Source organism: Ctenocephalides felis, unplaced genomic scaffold (genome assembly GCF_003426905.1).
Source record: "Ctenocephalides felis isolate EL2017-DRISC unplaced genomic scaffold, ASM342690v1 CF-g0.4_SCAFFOLD_03571, whole genome shotgun sequence".
NCBI lineage: Eukaryota > Metazoa > Arthropoda > Insecta > Siphonaptera > Pulicidae > Ctenocephalides > Ctenocephalides felis.
The window spans coordinates 33,412,234-33,437,344 of record NW_020539725.1 but is presented as its reverse complement, the minus strand read 5'-3'; the positions used below and the strand labels follow the sequence as shown (position 1 = coordinate 33,437,344).

Below are 25,111 nucleotides of genomic sequence, written 5' to 3'. Positions count from 1 at the left end.
TTTTGGCATACCTTAAAAAAACGGATGTATGTGTGTTTGTGTATGTGTGTGTGTGTGTGTCTGTGCGGATACAAGTTTTCGTCGACGATTTAGGGAACACGGTTCAGCCGCTTTCAATCATTCAAAAAACATTCGATTCCTATTAATAAGGACATGTGCTGATTAGTTTTTGGCATAGGCAGGTCTAGCCGTTTCGAAGATACGAGGCAAAAAGTGCCAAAAACGGTTCGATTTTAGTAATTCAAAAGACATTTTACTTGTATTGACAAGATGAAGAACTGATCGAACTTTTGGGAAGGAAGGTCTAGCGGTTATGAACTCTCATTGAAAATAATATTAAAAAATGTCATTTGGCAGTCAAAAATGGTTGTTGGGCATAAGTACATCAAATTATCAGATATTTTATAGAGGTTTTAATAATGTGTACACATTTTGTGTAATTTTTTTGGGTTTTGTACCAAGATTTACGAGAAGTTCTAGCAATTTCGTTTAAGGCACGATGTCATACACCCCACTAGTTTTTACATGACATTATTAATATATGCAGTAATAAAACATGCCGCTATAAATGGACATTACATATGTATATTATATATTATTAGCGTATTCTCTGTGTCAGTTAAACTCACAATCAGATTTAACAGTATCTTCATAAAAAATTACTAATATGCAATTTCCTTCTCAAGTAAATTCAACTGAATGGGTCTTGTTGAAATACGTGACAGCTTACTACTATAATTATTTGAAAAATTCGTTCTGTGGCATCGAGAACGAGAATTTGAGCACTCGAGAGCAACAAGAAGAAGTTGCAAGTGGAGTTGTTGTTTTGATTATTATAACTGAATAAATAACGATCTATTGATAAAAGCCGTATTCTATCGAATAGTTATTCCCATTATGTGTTTTCGAAGTCGTCCTTACCGTTAGTTTACTCGCGGTGCGCACAATTGCCGTGACGGTGCGTTAACGACCGACTAAAGACACTGCACATGTGCGTAAACACGTCCGTGAATTAGAAACTAATTTGATTTATTAATTTAATCCACTTTTATACACTAGATTTGTAATGAATTACATCTTTGTAATTTATGTAATTATAACATTGCTATTAGGCATGCGCCTACATTGGTGATTCACAGCATGTTTCATAAATTTATCAATAACAAATTTATATTTTGTTACTAGTTTTGCGGAAGTGCATTCTAAATTTATTAGAGCATTTATACAAGTTGTTGTCTTATGGAAATGCTTGCATCTGGAGAATACATGATGCATATATATTTTTTTATTAATTTCAATTTCTTTAGTCAAACTTGGACTGGACAACTAATCTGGGTTGCCATTCATTCATATAATAAGAAAATGTCAAAACAATTACTCAATGTCTCAAGTGTGACAGATTGTTATTGAAAATATATATAAAAAAATCAATTTCTGTTGCAAATGCTAAATAACATTTTGTAATATTGGACACATAAGTAAAATATAACACAAAATCAATTTTATTTATGTATCCAACATCACTAGATGTTATTGAGCAGTTGTAACAGATATTGAAATTAATAAAAAAAAATTATACATTATGTATTTTCCGGATGCAGCATATCCATACGACAATGTGTATGTGATGAAATATTATTTTGCTCACGTTGCTTAAAATTATCCTTGTTAAATTTATATTTTTTGTTGCTTTATATTATGAAATAAAATTCCATTACAAAAATTAAGATTGATGGTGCATAGCATCGTGTCTTAAGACAAATTGCTAAAACTTTTTGTGCCATAATAAATACCGTAAAATTTATAAAAGCTTCAAAATTTCGAAAAATTTTGACATTTTTGAAAATGTTGAAACTCATTTAAGTCAGTTTATCCAAAGTGTCAAAAAGCACGTCTCCCTATCGATAGAAATGTTTTTGCAATCATTCAAATCGGTTGATCCGTGCTCTCGAAATCGTCTACAAAAAATTCGATCTGCACACACACATACACTCACACATACATCAAGGTTTGTTAACATATTTAGAAACCATTTTATTAAGGTTTGTTAACATATTTAGAAACCTTTGAAACGTAAAGATATGCAAAAATTTTATTGTTTTATTTTTTTGCGATTATTATAGTTACGTTAAATGTTTTATATTAGATTTTATTTAATTAGTTATTATATTCCAAATAAAGATAATATTAATTTTATTGATAGCTGAACTTGTCCAAATTTGGGTAGAAAGTATACTACGCCCAAAGATGCTACTTCGAGATGTACCGGGTGAAAAACTTAATTTGAACAAAAATTAAGACTTTAATTATGCGATAAATAAATTCATCAGATATGTTGCCAAATACCTCTGTCTTTAGGTAGAATTTTAGGATATGTCAAAACACAAACAACGTTAGAGAATTTTTGTTGGTAGCTACTTCACAATGAAGACAGTTCTATTCAAATGCTCAAAACTGTTTTGCTAAAAATGTAATAATGATATGGTAATTTAATCATAATTGGTTCCATTAAACAACAATTTTATTTAACAATATTTGAACAGCAATTAAAATAAATATTTTTTAAAAACTGTTGTGCTGATTCTTAGAACCCCAGTAATAGAACTGATTATGCAAAGTTTCAATAGATAGACTACCTAAATTTCATATCATAATAATAAGTATTATTTTTATTTTATTATTGTTAATTTTCTTTTATACATAGAGAATATAGAGTATAAACCATTTCTTTGAAGCAGTTTCTTTTAATTTGAACTATTTTTTTTTGTTAAATAGTTGATTCAGGTCGATAGTCTTTGATCGAATTGTTAAGAAACGAGCTTTTACTAAGAACTGTTTGCGATTCAACTTGTTTTATAATGAATAATGAATAAAACGGGATGTATTTGGCATGCCGGGTACATTAATGATCTGCTCTGGAATCTAACTATGGAAATAGTAGGTTAGTCGGTATATAAAAATACATAATAATAATAATGATAATAATAATAATAATAATAATAATAGCAATAGTAACAATAATGCACGTTTTTTCTAAACGCAGTTTTGTGAGACCACTGGGATAAGAAAGTTTAAGTAAAATGAAAATCTTTTACCATTTAGTACAAGCTATCGAAAGCTCAATTTTTAATTACAACTTACTTATACTTTTTACTTATATATATTATATTATATTTTAATCTTCGTAACTGTGGACTGTATAAAACACCGATTCGTTGGCATAATTTATATACTTGTTGCAAGTTCTTACTACAATGATGTATCACTAAGTAACTCTTGATTTAAAATTATATTCATTACTTATTAACTCAAGTGAAAAGTAAGTTTAATCCAACTTTGTGACCCCATCGCCGGGGTAGCAACCTTACGATATAAAAGCTCAATGCCATGAAGATCGCCGCCGTCATGGCCAACATAATAAATCCAAAATACGTTCGAACACTTTAATATATAAATTTGTTTTATGATAAAACAATATTATTTATTCATTATGGATAAAACTCTAGTACATAAATATGCAAATGAAAGATCAAATACATTAAAATATTCTTAAACTAACGTCAAATTCCAATTTGAGTGCTTTGCTTCAACGCTTTTATCATGATCTAGCGGTTTACAGTTTTGACTTCTATTTTGCTACCATTAATTATATTAAGTTTATTGTGAGATTTTTATTCCAACAAAGGAAACAGTACCATAACCGATGTTTGTCTGCGACGAAGTCGACGTGAAAAATCAAGTGACCGTTAACTGATACATAATTATATTCGGATCTCAGCAATGTGGTCGGTATCGAATCAGTTCACAGAGCGTGAACGCGTATTTAGAATAAACAAGCTCATATATTAAAAAAGAAAACTTGGATGCGACATGTGCAAAGTTAATTACCTACACTGGGTAGCGGTCATCTGTCTTTAGTAAAACACATTTAGTTATAGAATTAATTATGAGAACACCGTTAGCTAATGATAATGAACATTAAATTATTGATATACAAATTAATGGCTTTCTAACATGTTAACTAATAAATCCATAAACTCTCACGTACCATAAAGTTTTAAGAAAAATCTTTGTTTATGTTGCATGCCAAGGACCATCAATTAATTTGCTTTCACTTTAAATTTTACAAAGGCGTGATATATTCGTGAACAACAACTGTGTTATTAAAGCAGAAAAAATAAAACAAAAATGTAGGAATTTAAGCAAACTCCATCCACAACAATATGTTGATTTGCGCAAACATTGATTTTATAAGAATGATATTATAACATAAGTATAGTATTGAAGAAATTATCGCATATTAGGGTGAAAAAGCCATGCTGAATTGAAAATTATGTGAACATGCCATAGAGCCAATAAGATAACAGTATCATGGAATTGAGTCCTAATACACTAATATTATACAGGCATCTATCATTTGTTTTAACTATCTATCAATTTGTTTTAATTTTGATTCATATGAATTTTGCCGCCGGAGCGGCTGCATCCGAGTGGAAAGGGTTAATATAATTATCTAATATATATGATATTATTATGCTTCAGATTCTGCCATCAGTCGCAAACTTTTTGATATATATTAACATCAATCAAAACATTTAATAGCCTTATAAGCTTGCTATAACAACTTTCTAGTATCCTGGCTTTTATTTGTTCAGAATGCAATCCAACTGACCTTACCTATATTTGATATATTTTCTAGAATCTCCCAAATTGAGTGCGGAGATATAATAAACAGTTGTGAATCTAAGCGAAATTTGTTTGCAAATCAATTTACGTAAAATATTTTAAAGAAAATAACAAGATTCATTACTACTAACTTTTCATGATTTAAATATTTATCTAACGAGCGTTTCGATTACGATTTTTCATGTCCATAAATAAAGTACATCATCACTATTGGAGGCATATTTTTTTCTCCAACTCTGAGGAAAAACAAAATGTTTTTTTTATTATTAAACAGTTCAATGATGTGCACCAAACAAGACATTATTGAAATTCCATGCTGGAATAAAAACTAGTCTACATTCTGGTGCAAAGCAGGATCGGGTAGGCAGTTATAAATGTATGTTTGTTCATGCAGTTATTAATATAAGATGTTTATGAAGCTTTTCCGCGAACTATAAGAATTACTTTGTAGTGATGTGTAATTATACAGAAAACATAGTATTAAAACAACTCAGTAAGGAAATCAACTTAACTTATGAAAAACAAATATAGCAAATTTACTAAGACGTTTTATGAAACATTTTGTAATCTACATTATTTTCTTAAATTATTTTTTTTACTTATCTTTCTATTCAATTGCAAATTAACAATTCAAATTCTATTTAATTTTAATCAACATTTAAAATTCTAACTCAAGACATGATTTACTGAATCTATCTATTTATTGAATCAATCCTAAAAAAATAGTTATTCATAAAAAAGCTGTCATTGTGAAATAAACTCATTATCACATATTTTACATATATAAGTTTGAATAAGTTTGACCAAGATAAAGTTAAACATTAATAATTAACAAAATTATTACATAGACAGATATGTAATGCTGCTCTAAGAAATTTGAAGAAATTTAGTGATGACTGATTACTGAGACAGTCCGCTATTTTCAGATGATCTATGGATAACAAATACATATGCTACTCTTATAAATACATCGTATAGATATGGTTATATTAATATATATTCAAACGGCTTTGAAAAGAAATGAGATAGGCGGGGATATTACAGTTACATCGCATGCTTTAAGTTTGTTATGATGTCGACGCTAATGAGCGTAAGTAAGTTCTCCTCCATCGCAGAGATTAAGCTAGCTGTAAATTCCTAGATGCACCTATGATGCAGGTGACAAACACGAGGTTCGGGGCCAATTGGGGTCGAAAATGTCACAAAAATTTTAACCGTACATAATCACTTCAATAATAGCTCGCAAAATAAAAATAAAAATATTGGAATCAGTGCCAGAATGTAGAATGTAAATATTTGTCGACCTAAAGCTTGGACATAAATTTTGCATGAGTAACTTGAACAAGAAAATAGTGCTCACCAATTGTAAGATTTTCTATTGACACAGATATTGTAAAAAACAGTTTTTGTAAGTCTATAAGAACATCATTTTTATATAAAAGATAATTTGTTATAAACCATGATATTATATTCAATCGTTGAAAGCCAATTAAAATTTAATTCCACCGTACCTACGTTACATCAATGTGATTGAATTTTTGATATGAAGCTATAAGTCTTTCTGACAATCCGCTTGCTGCAATAGAAATATTTCCTTATACGTATAACGAACATATGGTGTTGACATCCTTTATTACCAATTTATTGGTCGGCGCTGTTGGATAATTACAGAAACGATGAGAAGTTAGTAAATTGAGAATAAGAATAACTGTTTTTAATCAGTTTGTTGATTAAATATCAATTAAAATTGATTTTTTCAAACGGTGTATCGGTGGCTGTGGCATATTTAATAGTAGTATTAAGCTGAAGTATTAAGTGCTGATCATAAGACACACTTATTTCTCTTTTTTATCTTACGCAAAAAAAAAACTTTTATTAACTCTCTATGGGCTGGGCCCGCGTAACTTGAATGTTTAAGCCGATTAAAGTGTAATTGCCTCCAATTTTTTTGATATTTTGCCAATTTTTTAGATTATTTCAAGATCAGCGATCAGAACATGAGAGTCCTATAAGCAGTTGTACTAATTAGACTTATAACCAGTCGGTTCTACGATGGCAACTCAAAGAGTTATCCTATTCCAATGTGATGAATTATTATTACAATTTCTGTAAAAGGATGAACATTTATTGATGCAGCAATGCCGGATTAGGGCTATTTTCATTTAGTAACATATTGCTATCTAATATTTCCAAGTAAAAACCGTTGTCATTATTGTTTGACAATAGTCTGCTCGAAGCGGGATCGAACCCTAGACCTTTGATTCAGGTTCACTCGTTCTATCTACTTAGAGGGCGACCATTAATCTCATAAGGCTTTTAGAGAGAAAGGGGGGTTTGACAAAAAATCACGAAAAATTACACCGGGCAGGGAGGGCTTTAGTAAGATATCACGAGTATTTATTTTTTACCTAAATTAAAAAAAAAAAACAAATTTTACGTTTTTTTCGTAAATTCGAAAAAATTGTTCAAAAATTGGAGAGGGGATGTAATTCTGAATATCACGACGTAACACCAAGGGAAAGGGGTGTCCAAAAATCGTTCACGTGATCGATTTTTGTGTGATGACGTATAAATCTTAATCCTATAGCTTTGCCAAAACAACCAATATCAATATTTGTAGATGGTTAAGTTGCCGAAAGATATTTAACTATTTATATGTTGTAATCCTATTTTTGAACCACAAGTTATGCCTAATGCTGTTTGATTCTTGTTTGATCACCACTGATCTATAAGTTCCATACTGATGGCAAAACTGCGCATTATTGTCCCTATCTTGTCTGTTTGTAATACGATTCGATTTAAAACAGGAAGCAGCGCGCCGAAGAGAATCGTACTTAAGACTACAGAACAATTATGAACAAACAGCGTTGAAGTTCTTTGTACAACGATACAATCAGAGATGCAATCAACAACCAATTAATTTTGTTGTAAAATATTTTTCTTGCTTTTTTGACAGTTGGATGATAGGTATATATTAAATACGACATACTTATTTATGCCTTGAGGGGCTCGTTTTGTCTAGTAAAAGAGGAAACCAATCTATATGGTCAAACATTTTATTTGTGTTAATTGTGAATTAATACTTAGAGAAAGAGATTCAAGTAGAAGTATTCATAATCTTTTTATGAATGAATCTTCAATTATTTAATTCATAATCTTTGTATGGATACTTGATCAACAGTATTGCATACTTTAAAAACTAGTCTGTATCCCTTTTAACTAAAACTAACAACTATTCAAGTAATACAAGTTTAAGATTCTTTACATAAATTGTTCTAGTTTAAAATTTAATCTATTTTATATAATTTTTTATAATTTTTGAAGAATAGACTAGTCCTTTTAATTGTTAGAATAGTCCTTTTTCATAAAAAATGATAATATGATAATATCAGGTTGTTTTATTTCAGGTATAAAAAGTTCAAGTATACATGGTTTCTTATATATAACATATTGAAAAAACACATAAAAATCTATACTTGCCACATAATAATTCTAAACTTTTAGTAGGGTAAGTTATTGTAATGAAAATTGTTGCATATTTTTACGTTTCAGAGGTTTCTGAACATTTTGGCATACTTCAGAAAAAATGGATGTGTGTATGTGTGGATACAATTTTTTGTTAATGATTTCGGGCGTACGGAACAACCCTTAGTTTTTGGCAAAAATTGGCTCAGCCGTTTCGGAGATTCGAAGAAAAAGGTGCAGAAAATAGAAATCGAGTTTTTAGTCGTATAATTAAGTATATTCATGCACAGTGTGAAATATCTTTTGTTGTCATTTTTTTTTCTTCGCATTTTTTAAATAATTGGGATTTTATAAATAGCATGTTGAAGCATTTGTTATAAGGTGCCAATAAAGTGAAATTTTTTCATTAATAATTATACATTTTACTGAAAAGTATAATTGTAAGCATTTGTCTAAAATTATTAATAATATTTTGATCTCAATACAAAATACATTAAACTTTGTTCAATCCGATTCAATTCTCTACTACTCTTAATGTTTAGTTAGTTGCACCTCGCAAAAATCGATAACTTATAATAGATTATATCAAAGTTAATCGCAGCTTTCGAATCATGCCCAGATTGTAATTATCAATCATAAAACAGTTTTATAAACTATTTTATGATTTATTTACGAACCATTTACACGAAACTATCTCCTCTCGCAAGATGATCTATTATTCCCGTGTAGATGACAAACGAGTAATTATAGTTCCAGTTTTTTATATTTAATGAAAGTAGAAAAAAGTTAATGATGATAATGAATATTATTAGACGACTGCTCAATTATATTTATATAATTTCCTTTCGTTTGAAGCAACGATTTCTTACATTTGTTCCTCGGGCAATGCGCGTATCGTAACCGTTTAAAAGCCTTGTACGATAAACGTATCAAATTAACACCTCAGTTAATTTGTCAAATTATTGACGCTAATTATTTTTAAATCAAATCAAATTAAAAGCAATTGGTGATAACAAAAGTGATTAAATTAATTTTAAACGGAAGCAAAGAATTAAATTAACACGTTAATGATGTGACAGTTGATGATTGTGATTGAGACTCTGGGTTTATCGACAATCAGAGCTTATTATGAAACTCATCTAGTATAATATATATTGTATTTTAAATTATTAGAAAAATGTGAATTTTTAGTTAGTAAAAGCAAAATGTTGTGATGTTTTTTTTAACTATTTGGCTTTGTTAAAATTGTATGTTCCATAATCAGATATTTAAGAACATAAATGTACACAATGAAAATTCAGCATTTGCTTCATAGATCTCAACCATTTCAATAATTAAATATTTTAACTTGTTAAATAATTAAATATTTTAACGTGATAAATCTGTATCGAAATTCTGGTTTTGCTTGTATTGACTGATTTTGTGAAATGATAATTTAAAGTAATAACTTACATATAAATAACGTTTTATGTAGAATATGTAGAGATGTTTACTACATTTAAACAATATAGGGAAACTATTCTATGTATTGCCGATCTAAATATACATTATTTTTTAAGACAATTTGATAATTTTTTTATCTCCAATGAAATATCTTTTTTTATATTTTTGACATTTCATTTAAGATCATATGGCCATTTTTAAATCTTCCTTTAAATTCTTCACTCAATTCGTTTAAATATTCGTTTGGGTGACCTGGTAATTTTTCGTGGTATTTTAATCTGTTATTGAACAACTTTATTTTCAATTACTCTATTAGTATGACGATGCTACTTTTCGATTTTAGATCTTTAGATCTATTTTCCAAATTATTACTTAAATCTAAACCCAAAATTAAATCTCAAAATATATGATATTATATTCTATAACAATCAGTTGTCTTGATCAACGGTAATTTTTGTTATGCTCGCTTAGTTTCTTAAATACACAAAAAAAATAAATGACAGTATTTTAATGTCTTATTACATACCGCTATCCTCTTTTGAACAATAATATAAATGATTAGTTAATATCTTCATATCCATTCAAATAGCATATTTTTGTTTAATAAATTATGAGTAAGTTCCATTTCTATCATCTTTATTTGAGGGAGTCCAAAATTTTAAGATATACATATTAATATGTATTAATTTTTTTTAAATTGCTTTGAACAACTATCCAGCTTTGCACAGTTCTATAAGCTGTCGTGATGGTTTGATTTTATATTACGGTCGTTTTACAAATGGCAACACATCGGATGACTCATATCTGGGAGATAAATTTTATATTTTACAATTTCTGTTTTAGGATAAATTTTCACTGATGCAGCAAAGCCGTATCAGGGTCTTTTTTACTTAAAAATATATTGCTATCTATGTTTCTAAGTAAAAACCAATGTCACTACTGCTTGACATCAAACTTGTCAAACCGGAGAAGAATGCGGAACCTCTGATTCAGTGTTATATATTTCAGGCCATATTAAAAATGTTGTGGAATTTACTTACGATTGGAATAACTGTCTTAACTTATATTTATTTAGTAGGTTTATGTGATTGTTTTCTACGTGGAAATGTTGAAAGCCACTTGACGAACTGTTGATAAATGAGAATCGTCAAAGTAGAGCATGACGGTTATCTATAAATGTACGGAAAGATTTGCAGTCATTAGCGAAAATGTATATTTGAAGTAGAAATGCTTCAGAATTCTATCATATATTTTATTTTGCTGTAATACTGATAATTGATAATATTTATAATTATTATGTAACTTTTACTAATCAATAATAGCTTTATCAAATTTTAATTAAAGGCAATGGTTAATGGACAACTTTTTAGGTGTTAAAAAAATAGTTATGTTAATAATTTTATCTTTGCATGCAGTTTACTGAATCTCTTAGAAGATAATGTCCTTGAAATAACGTATCATGACTTAGAAATTAAACATTAAAAACTTTTTACGGTATTTCACACGAATAAAGATGCGTTTGATAGAAATTATTCCGTTGGGCATCCGTTGAGAATAGAATAATTTCTAATTATAATTTATACTGAAGATTTTAATATTTAATACTCGCAGGATCTAAAGTAATTATAGCTTTATTGCTTATTTGTTTGCATAGCCATATAACATTTTGACAATTGAATAAAAATATTGAAACTATAAATTCGTGAGACCTAATACTGAGTAATTGTGCTGAAAATTATATTTGCATTGAGTTTACCTTACTTTATTCTATGCGTATCACATATACATATTTCACATGTTCACTTGTTTTAGTATAATGTTATATGCAAAATAACAATTTGATATATTTGATATAATTTAGATATACAAATGAGAAAATACTCCACAGTTAAGTAATTTTCCTTAAAAAAGCTTGTGTGAGAACCTTACAATTAGTGATATGAATCCTCTTGACATTTATTATATATATTCAATTTTAGTTAATAAACAACATGTCAGAATATATATAATTCATTGCAGCCTATTGATTATAATCGTGAGCCTATAATTTTTACAATCTTTATTGATTTTCTTTGAATTAGTATTAAATGCATAGGCGGTAACAAAATTTAATACTCTATCCGCGTATAATTCTTATTCTTGGAATTTTATTTGATTTGACTCGATATTTATAATTCTATTCGTAGAATTGAAATTTAATTATCTAGAGATCGATGCAAGTTGGTGTAAATAAAAAGTTAGTTAATAAAAAAATATATTAAATAATAAATTTGTTTTCTGATCAATTTGAATCGATAGTAGTTTCTGATTTACAAAAATAGTGGTAATTGCATCTGTACTGGGTTTTTAATTTTTTATTCATAAGATTTGTATTTTATATTTATCCGATAATTTTTTGACGGTTAGGTCTACGATAATATTATTTAACATATATTATTTTTTATTATTATTTTACTTTAAATATATTTTACCTGAAAGCAGCAGCTTGGCACTCTTGTTCTTCACGACACCATCCTTGACATTCGTATAATGAAAGATTTTTAACAGAATAGTATGTGCTGCCCGTGAAATCGAAATCTGTTAATTTTTCGAAAGCTATTCGACCTAAAAAATAAAAGTTAATGTCAAAATACAAAAAAATTACGTTAAATACATTAGCTAGAAAATTTACAAATCGTTTGTACGAATAACTCCTGGATCGTGAGTTACTAATATTAAAACCTTCCTTCTTAAAATATTTTTATTTTGTTTTTCTATATCGGATAAAATAATAAAAGATTAAAAGAAAAAGTTTCAAAAGCGTCCAAAAAGATTCAAATCAAATTTAATAACAGTGATGCTAAAAAGATTTTCCACATCTTTAATTATGGAAAACAACTTATAGTCTACAAAATCTTTAGGAAAATTGTATTTCTATTTAGTTGAGGCAAAATGCACTCTGGTTTGATAACACAGTTTTCTGCAATTCTACATTCAATTTTTTTTGTTGATCTGAGAGCTAATGTAATCTTCATTGAATCTATATTTAGTAATATATTTTGTAGTTAATTTATTTATAAAATATTTTTAATTAATACATCTAATATTTATTCTCTGTTTGCATGTTTAATATATAAATCTATAAAAAATGTGCTATCGATAGAGATACTCTGCAATTTTACTCTGCCTCAGGCTCCGATATGTTCATTGAAAATCCTTTATGATCAGATTGTGTATTTGCTGTATTAAACCATTTACAATACTTCTATATTTTATTGAAACTGAGTTTTAATTTGTGGACGTACATTAATTAACTTTCGCTGCTTTTGTATTCGGATTAGTTTCTTAATTGCACAAGAAATAATTTCATTGTTTAGGTCATATGATCTAAGAAATAGAGAATTTAATTGCTTTACTATTGTTATCTAATTTGTTCTATGCATTCTATCAAATAATCAAGAAAATGCGTAGTAAAATATGGAAAACTAACAAAGGATGCTGGCTACCATCAACTTTATAACGTTAAAAGAGAGGATGTAGCGTTACATGATGAATTACTAATAAATTGTAAAATATAATTATTCTGACAGTTCTAGGCTTTTGTAAAGATTTTTTTTTATCTTATAATGAAATTCTTCGAAGTGACTTCTTTATTCTTCTAAGACCTATTACACATGTATTACGAACACTTATAGATTCGTCATAAAATTCGAACGGAAATTAAAATTCTTCTCAGGAATAACTAAGAATTTGTAATTAAGAGCAACGGTTTATGAAAGTAAATAATAAGTTAGGAATTTTACGATAATCCTTTAACTTCATACACACTTCTATCTTTATATAAATTGCAGTTAAATTATTTGCAGAATGTATGTAGAGATAAATGCTTACCTAGTATGCTGCTGACATTACAGAACGCTATGATGACCGCTAAAACTAATGTATGGTCCCGCATTTTCTGCAAAAAAAGAAAAAAATATTTAAGTTTTACATGAATTAACATACAATAGTACAAAATACCTATATTAATAATGTTATTCAAACTTATTTTCAATAGAAAAGTGAATTGTTTGTTCGCTTTATGGTGGTTATAACACTTTTTATTTCTGGTCTAGAATTTAAAAAACTCGATTTTGTTTTTCTGATATTTTTAAAGGTTAATTATTCAATATCTGTACAAGAGAATTAAACATGATTCAAATTAATTTCAGAGCTGTTTGACCATGGTAATCCTCAACAGTTTAATTTCTCCGCGACACTTGAAACTCGGTTTTCTTGAAATAAGTGATTAGACAAAATTTCCATTTTGATCAATTGCAAATTTAAGATCTTAATGTAAATGCCTTAAATAAAAGAATAATATAATCTAAAAAATGTTTTAGAAACACAAATGAGTAGGTACTTTCAGAGCTATATTATCTAAAACTATAGTCTTTATCTAAAACATCATGTTGAATTTAATAGGAACTATATCAAAAGCAATTACGTGTATTTTCATATTAATATTTAAAAAAATAATTCTAATTGAACTTTAGTATTGAAAGATACATCACTAAAATTTAACATATAACCATACATTTTGACAACTGACTCATAAGCCGACCATCTTTACTTCACATTAAACTGCTTATTTGCCACTTTTTTTATATTTCATTTAAATTGAAAATGTAAAGTTCTTAGGCGCTTTTGAAGTTATTTTTCACTTTTTCCCCAATTTTTGGACTATAACGAATATTTCAAGACTAAACTGACCAAATCGGTTTAGCCGTTTTCGAGCTTTAGTGTACCTAACATAATATCGAGTTCCATTTTTAAATATAAAGATATAATAAAGAATATTTTTTTATATTATATATTTTTAGATATTATGCATCCTTATAGCATTAGTGATTTAGTATCGCCGAAACTTACATTTCTTTTTTACTGAATTATCGAAATAGGTTTGTGGTTTATTCTTTAAATTCATATAAAACATTTTATGACTTCAACCATTGCATATACATCTATATATATATATTATTTATATATATTTATATATATATATTTATATCTATATATAATTTTATATATTATAATCAATAAAATATTATATATATGTAAATTTCCTAAAACTGTCTGCAAAGCATATTTTATAACGACTATAAAACAATGGAAAAACAAGAAACAACAATAAGAAATAGATAGCATCATTATATTAGGTACTATTTGCATTTAAGACACGCCACATAAATAAAATCCTTTTCTCTTTTCTCTAGATAAAATTCTTGACTCTTAAGTTATTTGCAGACGAATCTGTGTCGGGCAAGATCTCATGTCGGCCGCCAATAAAATTGCATTTCATGAGAGAATTGTTCTTTAAGCAAGGCGCAGACATAATAACCTAGCTCGATAGATATATAGAGGAGATACCAAAATCATACGCCCAAATGCACCGAAATCAAATAGGAAAAATAAACGAAGCGCATGGAAAAACGAACGCTCGGTGCATCGCATGTATCTAATTAAAAATTGCCAATCGCGTCGATACGATGGAAAATCAAATCGTGCATAGCGAAGCTCAGTCCCGAGCACGAGAAGGGATGCTCGAAATCAGAAAAAATCACAGCAAAAGCAATACATTCGTATTAAGTGTAGGGGTACTTGCAGGCACGAAAAAATAGTGTTTTCAGTATTTTTTTTTTGTTATTACACGATGTTTTCACTGAGCAAATATTAATACAGCATTTTTATACAATGTTTTGGACTTGCGGTACCAACATTTCAGAAAAAAAATTAATATCCCAAAGTTACAGCCTGTTTTTGTTGACCCGTTTCGAAAACGGCCTGGCGGTGACCATCATAACTCCTTAGAGATTCATCAAAATCACTCAAATTAAAAATAAAAAAAATAGTTTTATGAAATAGTTACTCCGCGGGCCGGATCGAAGGTTTTTCTTTTTTTTCAAAAATTAACATAAGGCAGCATCAGAAAGAAAAAACTAAAATTTTTGGGTAAAAATCAACAGTTAATTGGTCCTTTCAAAAATTAAATTTTTGAAAAAATAAAAATCCTTCGATCAGCACAAGTTTATTAGTATTCTAAAAGCTGTATGATTTTCATTCAATTTATAGTGTTTTCGAGTTACAGTGGTCCACCGTTTCAAAAACATATTTTTGAGAAAAACGCGTTTTAAGTTTCACATTGGATTTACGTACAGAAATTCGATTATTGAATTACTTAACCGAGCATCTTATCTGGGCCATATAATAGTTTATCAGTCATGTGCATTTCCAAATTTCCATTTGCTGTTGCTACAAGCATTCTGGCCTCCTGAGTGTTCTCGTTGGCTCGCTGATCTGCCACTTTCACACGTGCCGCATCCAATTTTTTTTCAGCATACCAATGGGAATATACACACAATTAGGTTCTAGGGTATCCATACTCAATAATAATCATAGTTTATGCATTCATCAATTTGTACGATAGTAAAACTAGTATTCACGGTTCTAGGTATCTTTTTACACTAGTTTGTTGAAGCTTTTATTTGTTTCTGATTATGGGTTTAATCTTGAACTACACATCTTAAAAGTAAATTATATTGCGGAGATCGTCGTAAATCGGTTTGGAAAGCGTTTAAAACATCAGGAGGTGGGGAGATGATCTGAGTATAAGATCGAGCCTCTCCACTGCGTCACGCGCTGGTAAGAGCCAATAACTCAAAAAGTAATCACGTACTCAACTTGAAATTTTCAGAGAATATTTTCAGATCTTACCCTTCATGAAAATGCAAAAAATAAAAATCGATTTTTTTCAAAAATCCAAGTACCCTACCCTTAAGATAGCAATATTAGGCTGAACGTACACTAGAAAATATTCTAGATATCGACGCCAGGCTAGTATAAAGCTACACTCAATTTCTCAATCTGAGCAATAGAAAAACACACATTTTTACCAAAATCACTATGGTATGCGTAACAGGTCTAAAATAAGTATGCAAAATATGCGTATATTGTCATCCAGGGCTCGCCCGTAGGTAAAGCGGTTAAGAGCGACGGGACATGTTTCAGAGGTCCCGGGTTCGATACCACTTCGAGCAGCCTGTTATCAGGCAACAGTGACAACGAAATATAAATAGCAATATGTTTCCAAGTGAAAATAGCCCTCACCCGGCATTGTTGCACCATACATGCCCTATTACAGAGATTGTAATAAAAATTTATCATATAGAGATGTGAAACTGTTTGGGTTGCCATCTGTAATAAAACAACGTAGTTTGTAAGATATTAATCACAACAGCTCACCCACAAGTTGTGATCGCTGTTCAAATAAAAATTAAAGAAAAAATTTTCATCCAAATTATAATCCAAAAAATGATATAAGAAAATATAAACAAAGCTATTATTAGTACTACAAAATGTTCGAAATGCGATTCAAAGTTAATAAACATTCTCCTACTGTTTTTGATTATAAAATTTGAGAGTTAAATTTTCTTTTCTCGTATTTATAAGCAAACAGAACCTTACGTCTTATAAACTGTTGAGCTGAATCTGTTCCTTACGTCGTATTTTTAGATGGTGAGACAACGATTAATCCATCAATTTTTTATAATTTTATTATTAGAATTTATCTTATAGGGCTAACTTATTATTTAATTTGATGTCGCAATGTCCGGGAAGGGCTATTTCACTTGGAAACAAACTTGAGATCTATATTTCAAAGTAAAAATTTATATCGATAATGCTCGATATCGGATTTGTTCGTAATTATAATTCAGTATTCATTTTATAAACCTTATTTATCTGTATATCCAATTTACTGATAAAAATTGTAGTTATAAAAGCATCAAATTTAATTTACATAAAAGTATAAATAGAATGTAAAAGACAATACATGTGTCTATATGCTGTTTTCATATCTTTTTAGTAGCTCTGAGGAAATAATAAAAGCTATGCGCAGATCCGTTAGATTTTATAGAAAATGAATTTTATATTTGATTTTGATTACTTGATAGATACTGGTTTTCGACATACATATATATATATTTGGGTGGTCTTAAATGGTCATTTTCGAATTTCCTTGCTCCAGGGGCTCAAATGTTCCAAATTGATAAAAAACATTTCTCTGAAAGTTTTAGCTCTTAATATTAACGTTTAGATAGAGCGCAATTCAATCAAAGTTTTGTATGGAAATAGCATGGAAAAATTTTCAAAAATTGTAAAAATGTTTTTTGATGTAACTTAGCGAACAATGAATTAATAAAACTCATTCATTGTCGCTAAGTTTATACCTAACACATTTTTTTAAATTTTCAAATTTTTTCCATGCTCTTTCCATACAAACTTTGATTGAATTGCGCTCTATCTAAACGTTAATATTAAGAGCTAAAACTTTCAGAGAATTGTTTTTTTTATCTTTTGGAACTTTGAGCCCCTGGGAGCAAGGAATTCGAAAATGACCATTTAAGGACCACCCTAATATATATATATATATATATATATATATATATATATATATATATCTATTGTAGAGCTTCTGTAATATTCTGTTTTTTCAATAACCTTTTCTTAAAGCTTTCTAAAATTTTCTAATTTTTTAACATTTTGTTATATAATCCATTTATTTATTTTTATCATTTTCATTTTGATTATATTGTCATATTTCTGTACATTATTTTTTCCAAAATTCTATTCATTTTTATATATAAAAGCCATCATCTTCTGCTTTTCTTAAACATATTGCTTGCTTAAATCTGATCAAGAAAATGTTTCTTGACAGATGTCCGAAACGTCGACAGTAAATAAATAAAGATTCTTTGTTCGAAGCTCTACAAATATTTACAAATCCAAGACTACCATCTAATATATTTACATATATATATATATATATATATATATATATATTATATTATTTTATTATTATAAATTTACATTTATCAGGGAAGCAACAATGATCTCAATTCGACAATCATAACATATAATATATAAAAAACGATATTAATTTTCCTCGACAATTAACTTCTAAAATTATTTTCTAGTGACCTCTTTTGTACTATCTACATAACTTCATACGTTTTTAGAAATTCGAGAATTTTTATTGGCATCATTTAGTATACAAATTCAATTACATTTTAATCCTGAAGTCAATATAATTTACTTAAATGATTTATTAAATTGAAAAACCTCCAATAAAATGCTGTTAACCACAGACATTCGCAGCAATAGAAAAGTTTTAATCCTGTGCAATAAGTGTATTATAAATTCAATCCGCAGATTTCCTAAATGCTTTCAGCATGCAAATAAAATCTGAAACTACGCAAAGCGCTTTTTCTAATTTACTGCTACCGACTCCAGCTTAACCTCGAACTCAGGCAAGGTCATCGGGTGAATTGCAGGCGAGAACCGCAACGCAAACTTCACTTATGCAAAGAAAAAACTAACGCAAATTCTATTCAAAGTTATCACGTCATGACGAATCGTCTACGGCGTAATCATTAAGGGAGATGAGCACCAGCACCAGCATCAACACTAGCACCAGCATCAACACTAGCACCAGCCCCGACCTGCGAGGGCACGCCAATCAGCGAAACACGAGCTATGCGTGGGGTAATGGTTTTTTATTCGAAGAATTATAATTTCACATAAGAAACATTGAAGATATTGTTATCCGCAGGCGTCACGATCGTAGAAAAATAATAACTATGTCCGACTATTAATTATTTATAGATGTGACTAAAGTTTTTAAAAATAATTTTATGCCATAAAATGCAATTAATCGTTCCAGTGCTGTAGTTAATTTAAATATAATTGCAAATTTTTAATAGCGAAAAAAATATTTATAGAACCATATATTAATTTTTCTTTTCCCCTGTACAACTTTTTATAAATGATATGAAAGAGTTACACCTTTGAAACTATAGCCAGCCTCAATAATAAAATCCAAGGTGTTTAAATCTGGGGAAAGTGCTGGTCACGCTTAATTCATTACTTTTACTTATTTTTGTGGGTCGTTTGTAAGCTTGAACTACAGGGCCAAAATCCAGATATCCCGGGTTACGATACCTTTTCGAGCAGCCTATTGACAACAGTTTTTATTTGGAAATAGAGATAGTAATATATTTCCGAGTATTGTTTCGGCATTGCTGCATCAATAAATATTCACCCTATTACAGAAATTGTAGTAATAATTTTACGACCGATTTTATTTTATAGTTCAATAAAAAGTATTAACTCTTGAAAACTTGAGCAATATGAATGAATAGTGTCATTATTAACTTCCCGAAGAAAGAAGAAGTTTATGTTTTCATCAAAAAATACGATTCACTAATTTTATGTTTTTCCGACGTTTCAAGCCATTCTGAATCGAATGAGACCAAATTTGGAAAAAGTATGTGTGTGTATGTGTATGTGTATGTGAACAGATTTTTTTGCCGTAAATCGATGTTTTCTCAAAAATCGCTGGACCGATTTCAAAAATTTAAAAGCCATTCGATGTATCTCGACGAGGACTAGAGTTTCTGAGTTTTGTGCGACGATCAGCTGAGCCGTTTCTTTGTAAATTGCAGAAAAGTGAAAAAATTTTCGTCTACGTTTTAGCCTGCAATTTTGAATCGATTTTGAAAACTCTAAAACCGTTCGAAAGATATTAGTTGGGAATGATACTGATTAGTTTTAGATGAAAATCTACCGAGCCGTTTTCTTAGAGGATGTTTGTGGAACTTTTTTGGCGATATATACTATGGTCTTATAGAACTTACTCAAATGTTACGGCCTTACGACAAGTAGTTCAATTTCAAAAAATCATCAAAGTTTGAGAAAATGAGTAGTTTCTTTGACGTTTGTTAAAATTAAAATTAGACGATTCACTTGGTATAACGATAGAGTACTTGGTCTTAATAAACGTAATAAATCATTAAAGTCCTACGCAAACTGGTTCAATTAAAAAATTATTGATTTTCGAAAATTTGCTTTTAGATAATACTCCGATTAACCTGTTCGTTCGTTTTCAATTATGTGTAATAAATCCACTCGGAATACTTTTAATCATTCATAAATTAATTTATTTTTTATTGATTAAGTCGATTATTCACACATATCGGAAAGTTCATGTAACTTGCCTCAAGGCTAAATACCAAACCAACTAGTTTTTGAGTGTGGTTATAGAGAAATGTTCTTCATTGTTGTTGTCACAAAGTTTAAATAAATAACAATAATAAAAATTAACCACAATCATAAAAAATGTCACAATATTACCAAAGCTCTAGACTGCACGTAAAAGCTCGTTATTTTAACGTGGAATCAAATCTTTGTAAATTTTTTCAAGATATTCTTACGGACAATACTCTCACTTCGTTTTGGGTTGACGTTGAGTTCAGGGACACCCTATATATTGTCTGAAATATCATTCTTTTAAATACAATTGTACTAAAATTCTTGATCTCCATCGCTGATGATATTTTGTAATGCGTTTATTTGTAACTTATTGTTCCTCATATTCTATACAGCTTTTTATAACATGTTTCAACAGTATTTTATACGTCAATAAAAAATGGTTTATTACGAAAATTTTGCACAGCGTCTGTAAAAATATCATGACAGAGTAAATTCTGACGCATGTCGTTCGTCCTAATGTTTTTCGCAATCGCTGTCGGTCGCTTTATACTTTGCGCAGTGGACGAAGATTAATTTTGTCCGGCAATAAGTGTTCTCTTGTGCTCGGCCAAAGCTTCGCGTCTGGTCGATCATTGTAGGTTTTATATCAATTGGACGAAGCATTACCGTGTAATTATATTTATTGAATAATGCATAGTACATCAATAGATGCATACCTATGCTGAATGCATAATCATACATGTCATTACATTACGGTAAGGCCGTTGACGCACACGCGATCGTAATGCAGGTTCTGCAATAGAATCGTCAGCATTTCTTGCCGGTACAGTTTTTCTTCTTGCTTACGGATAAAGCAGAATCAAGTCGATAAAATACTTTCAATTGAAAGTTTGACAACTAGGTCCCGAGTTCGACCCCGGTGCGAGCAGCCTGTTGTCAAGCAGTAGTAGTGACAACGATTTTTACTTGGAAGTATAGATAGCAATATGTTGCCAAATAAAAATAGTGATCCGACATTGCTGCATCAATAAATATTCGCCCTATTACAGAAATTGCAATAATATTCAATCACACAAAGAGGGACAACTCTTTGGGTTGCACTCTATAGAACCGAGTGGCTGAGTATTGAGTCAAATCAGCACAAGAGCTTATAGGATTCTAAATTCTGATTGCTGTTCATAAAAAAGACCTGCATATAAATTTACCATTATTCTGATATTAATGTGTGTGACAAATTATTTGAATGCAATCATAAATTGTGATGTCCAAACATTTCTTATGGGAGCAAATTCTTGTCTCGAACATACATATTCCACGATACAATAGGATTAGGACGCGATGATAAATATTTTGTAATGTGCGCTGGATTATAATCATAAAAGATGATATCCTGTTGTGAGAAAACATGTATTTATATGTAAACCATTATAAATATGTTTTATTCGCACTTCTGTGATCTCCATACAAATAGTTTTCAAAGATTATATTGGAAAATTGATATATTTCAATACTTATATATATTCGTTCTATATCGCGGTTTAAATTATTATTGGAATCTTCTGTATTATTCATAAAGTTTATTTTTGTTTTTATATTAGAACAAACTATTATAATATTTTATATTATATTTTTAATAGCAGTAACGATAAATTCAAAAGATCGTGAACCATTGATGTTGCATTCTAAGGAAACATTTTGCTTCCTATACTTGTTGCTGTGAAAAGTTTAGATCTTGTATTTTTATTACCGAACCTGTTATTTTTCATTTCCTACCATAGGTAGTCGGCCTTCTGCCTCTTCTTTTTTATTTTATTTTACAAAAACACAAGCACACGCACAGGTTCTTTATTTACAAAAAAACAAGCACACGCACACACCCTTTTATATATACTTTTATAACATTAATATATATATATATATATATATATATATATATATATATATATTATGTATATGTATATTTAATCGTCTGCTTTCAAGGATTCCTTTTCAATTGATTCAGGAAATGTATCAAAGTATAAAGTACTTGCGGTTGCGGGTATTTGACTTACATTAAACTTGGCGCCTTGTGAAATTTGATTGATTTTTCTCCCATCATCAGATTTATAACCAATTATTTGTTTATAACCAACTCCCAATGTTATACCCAAACTCTCATGGGTCATTGCCTGGCAATTTAATTGCCTTTTTGAGGTTACGACCAACATAAACTACTGAAAGCAGATCACACTTTCACGCAGAACCATTTCATTGTTTCTAAAACAGGTTTCAATTGTCGCGAGCGCACAAAGTTAAAAGTAAAATTCATGTGCAAGCATTTTTAAGAATTGTCCCGTATAACTGTTTTTCATACGTGAATGAACTGAGGAATCATGCAAACCGGTTTAAAATATTTTTATACATCTTTTAACATTAATATAAATTTATTTTAATTTATTCTTCAAATTATACAATAAAACCTATCGATAAACTTTTTGCAAGAATAATTTTAATATATTATTTCCTTACACCGCCACACATGATGTTTGTGAGAAGCAAAACATTTTGAGAACTTGTATCAGATCGATGTCTATGAATTAGTTAGTACCTATTTAATCTAATAGATTTTTTTTATGGTAAAGATAAATTGCACACATAATTGATAATTATTGTTTACTATTTAGAAAAAAAGTATAATAAACCACTAAATTTTTTTTTAGAATAATTAAATGAATGAGGATAACGCCGATAAGCAGTCAACAGGAGAATTAAGGAGTTTGATATTTACTTTATTATTGGTTCATATAAATATATATATATATATATATATATATATATATATATATATATATAAATTTATAGTACATTTCCGTATATTTCCGTTCAAAACTCTACGAAGAATTTAATAATGAGCTGGCCAAGATGGGTACGTTCTTGCCTCAATCTTCCCAGTCAAATGCCAAGTTATGCGATTGTTAGCGCATTTTTGTTAAAAAAAAATAAAAACGAGAAGAATAGTGCTGTTGGAATAAAGCTAAAATTGCAATTGGGTGTCCAAGATGCATACCTATTGTGAACGACGAGGAAGGAGAGAACAAATCTACACGGTTATATTTTTATACGAGATTTCCACCATTATACTACAGATGAAGAATTCGCATTATTTTTGTCCGAAACGAATGGTTCGAACAATATAAAATACAATACAATATACACATTGAGAATGAACTTCAAAGACATATTCAATTTGTAATGCTCTCGCTAATTAATTTTTAATTATTGTAGTGAGAAATCGGAGTACTTTTGTTTAGGTTTATTACAATTTTATTTCGTGGATTACTAACATTTTTTCTGACACCTCCTTGTGGTAGTATATAATTGAGCAGGCATATATGTGAGTTATTTTTTGTCACACATTTCACAGCAGTTTTTTGAATTATTTTCACTTATAGCCACAAAAATGGTATATTGAACAATAAAATAATATATACCAGCTTAAATATAAATGGCATATAGCAAATATTTGTGATTAGTACACTATTTGTTACATTCGATTATTTCTGTGGTTAACCCTGAAATAATCAACTTTTTGTATGTAAAAATTATTTTAATAATTCACATTTGGTTATTATTTTAGTAATTGTACTGAATATTACATAAGTCGGGTTACATGGCATATTCATGAAGAAAAAAAAGAGATCACAAAAATTAAAGTCACTTTGTCTTAAATAAATTCAATAAGGTAAGAACTAAAAAATCAAAGAAGAACCAGCAAAGATTGGTAATAATTATTATTACCTACTTAATGTCATCAGAAAAATTTACTGTGATGACATTAAAATTATATTTTTACTTCAACAGGCAGTGCAACATATATAAAGATTTATTACACCTAGTGATTAAGCTTGAATATAGTATATTCTCATAAAATATGTGCATTTTTGCGACATTCCATTCGTAATTCACATGTTCTATAATTATGCGAGAGAAAGAGATCAAACCAGGAAGATATCTATGGCTAGTAGCAGACATTCAATATTACGAGTTAGTAGGATGTTTTTCAGGTTAGACCTGTAACTCAGTTAGTTCGATTCGTGTGAAAAGCACTGCGATAAACGTCATATAGAATGAATATAATAAATTAATAGTTATTAATGCAATCACATCCAATAAATTACGGAAGCTGGAAGATATCGATCTACATAAGTTGATAAAAACAAATTATTTTTTGTAAAATATAATGTAGAATTTTAATTACTATTTTCTTTCATCTTTTTTGCATATTATTGGCACATAATTTAGATTACAGGAATCAGGTATATTTATTTATTAGTGCAATTTATATAAATATTAATTAATGAAAGATAATAGCTCGATGGAAAGAAACTTTCTGTCGTGCGACTGCCTCAGAGAAGGTCCACCAAGTCGACTTTTTTTTATTATTATTTTAATTACAATCTGTCACACTGAG

General features: G+C 29.1%; 1 protein-coding gene across 1 annotated transcript in view; it reads right to left on the bottom strand.

Moving 5' to 3' along the window:
• LOC113385929 overlaps window positions 1-22,826 on the bottom strand; it is a 64,712-nt gene extending 41,886 nt beyond the window's left edge. The window contains exons 1-3 of the mRNA XM_026623751.1: window positions 22,713-22,826; window positions 13,465-13,531; window positions 12,066-12,198 (exon numbers count right to left, since the gene is read on the bottom strand). Coding sequence (XP_026479536.1) covers window positions 12,066-12,198; window positions 13,465-13,531; window positions 22,713-22,826 — 314 coding nt within the window. The remainder of the gene's footprint in view (window positions 1-12,065; window positions 12,199-13,464; window positions 13,532-22,712) is intronic.
• Window positions 22,827-25,111: the final 2,285 nt, after the last annotated feature.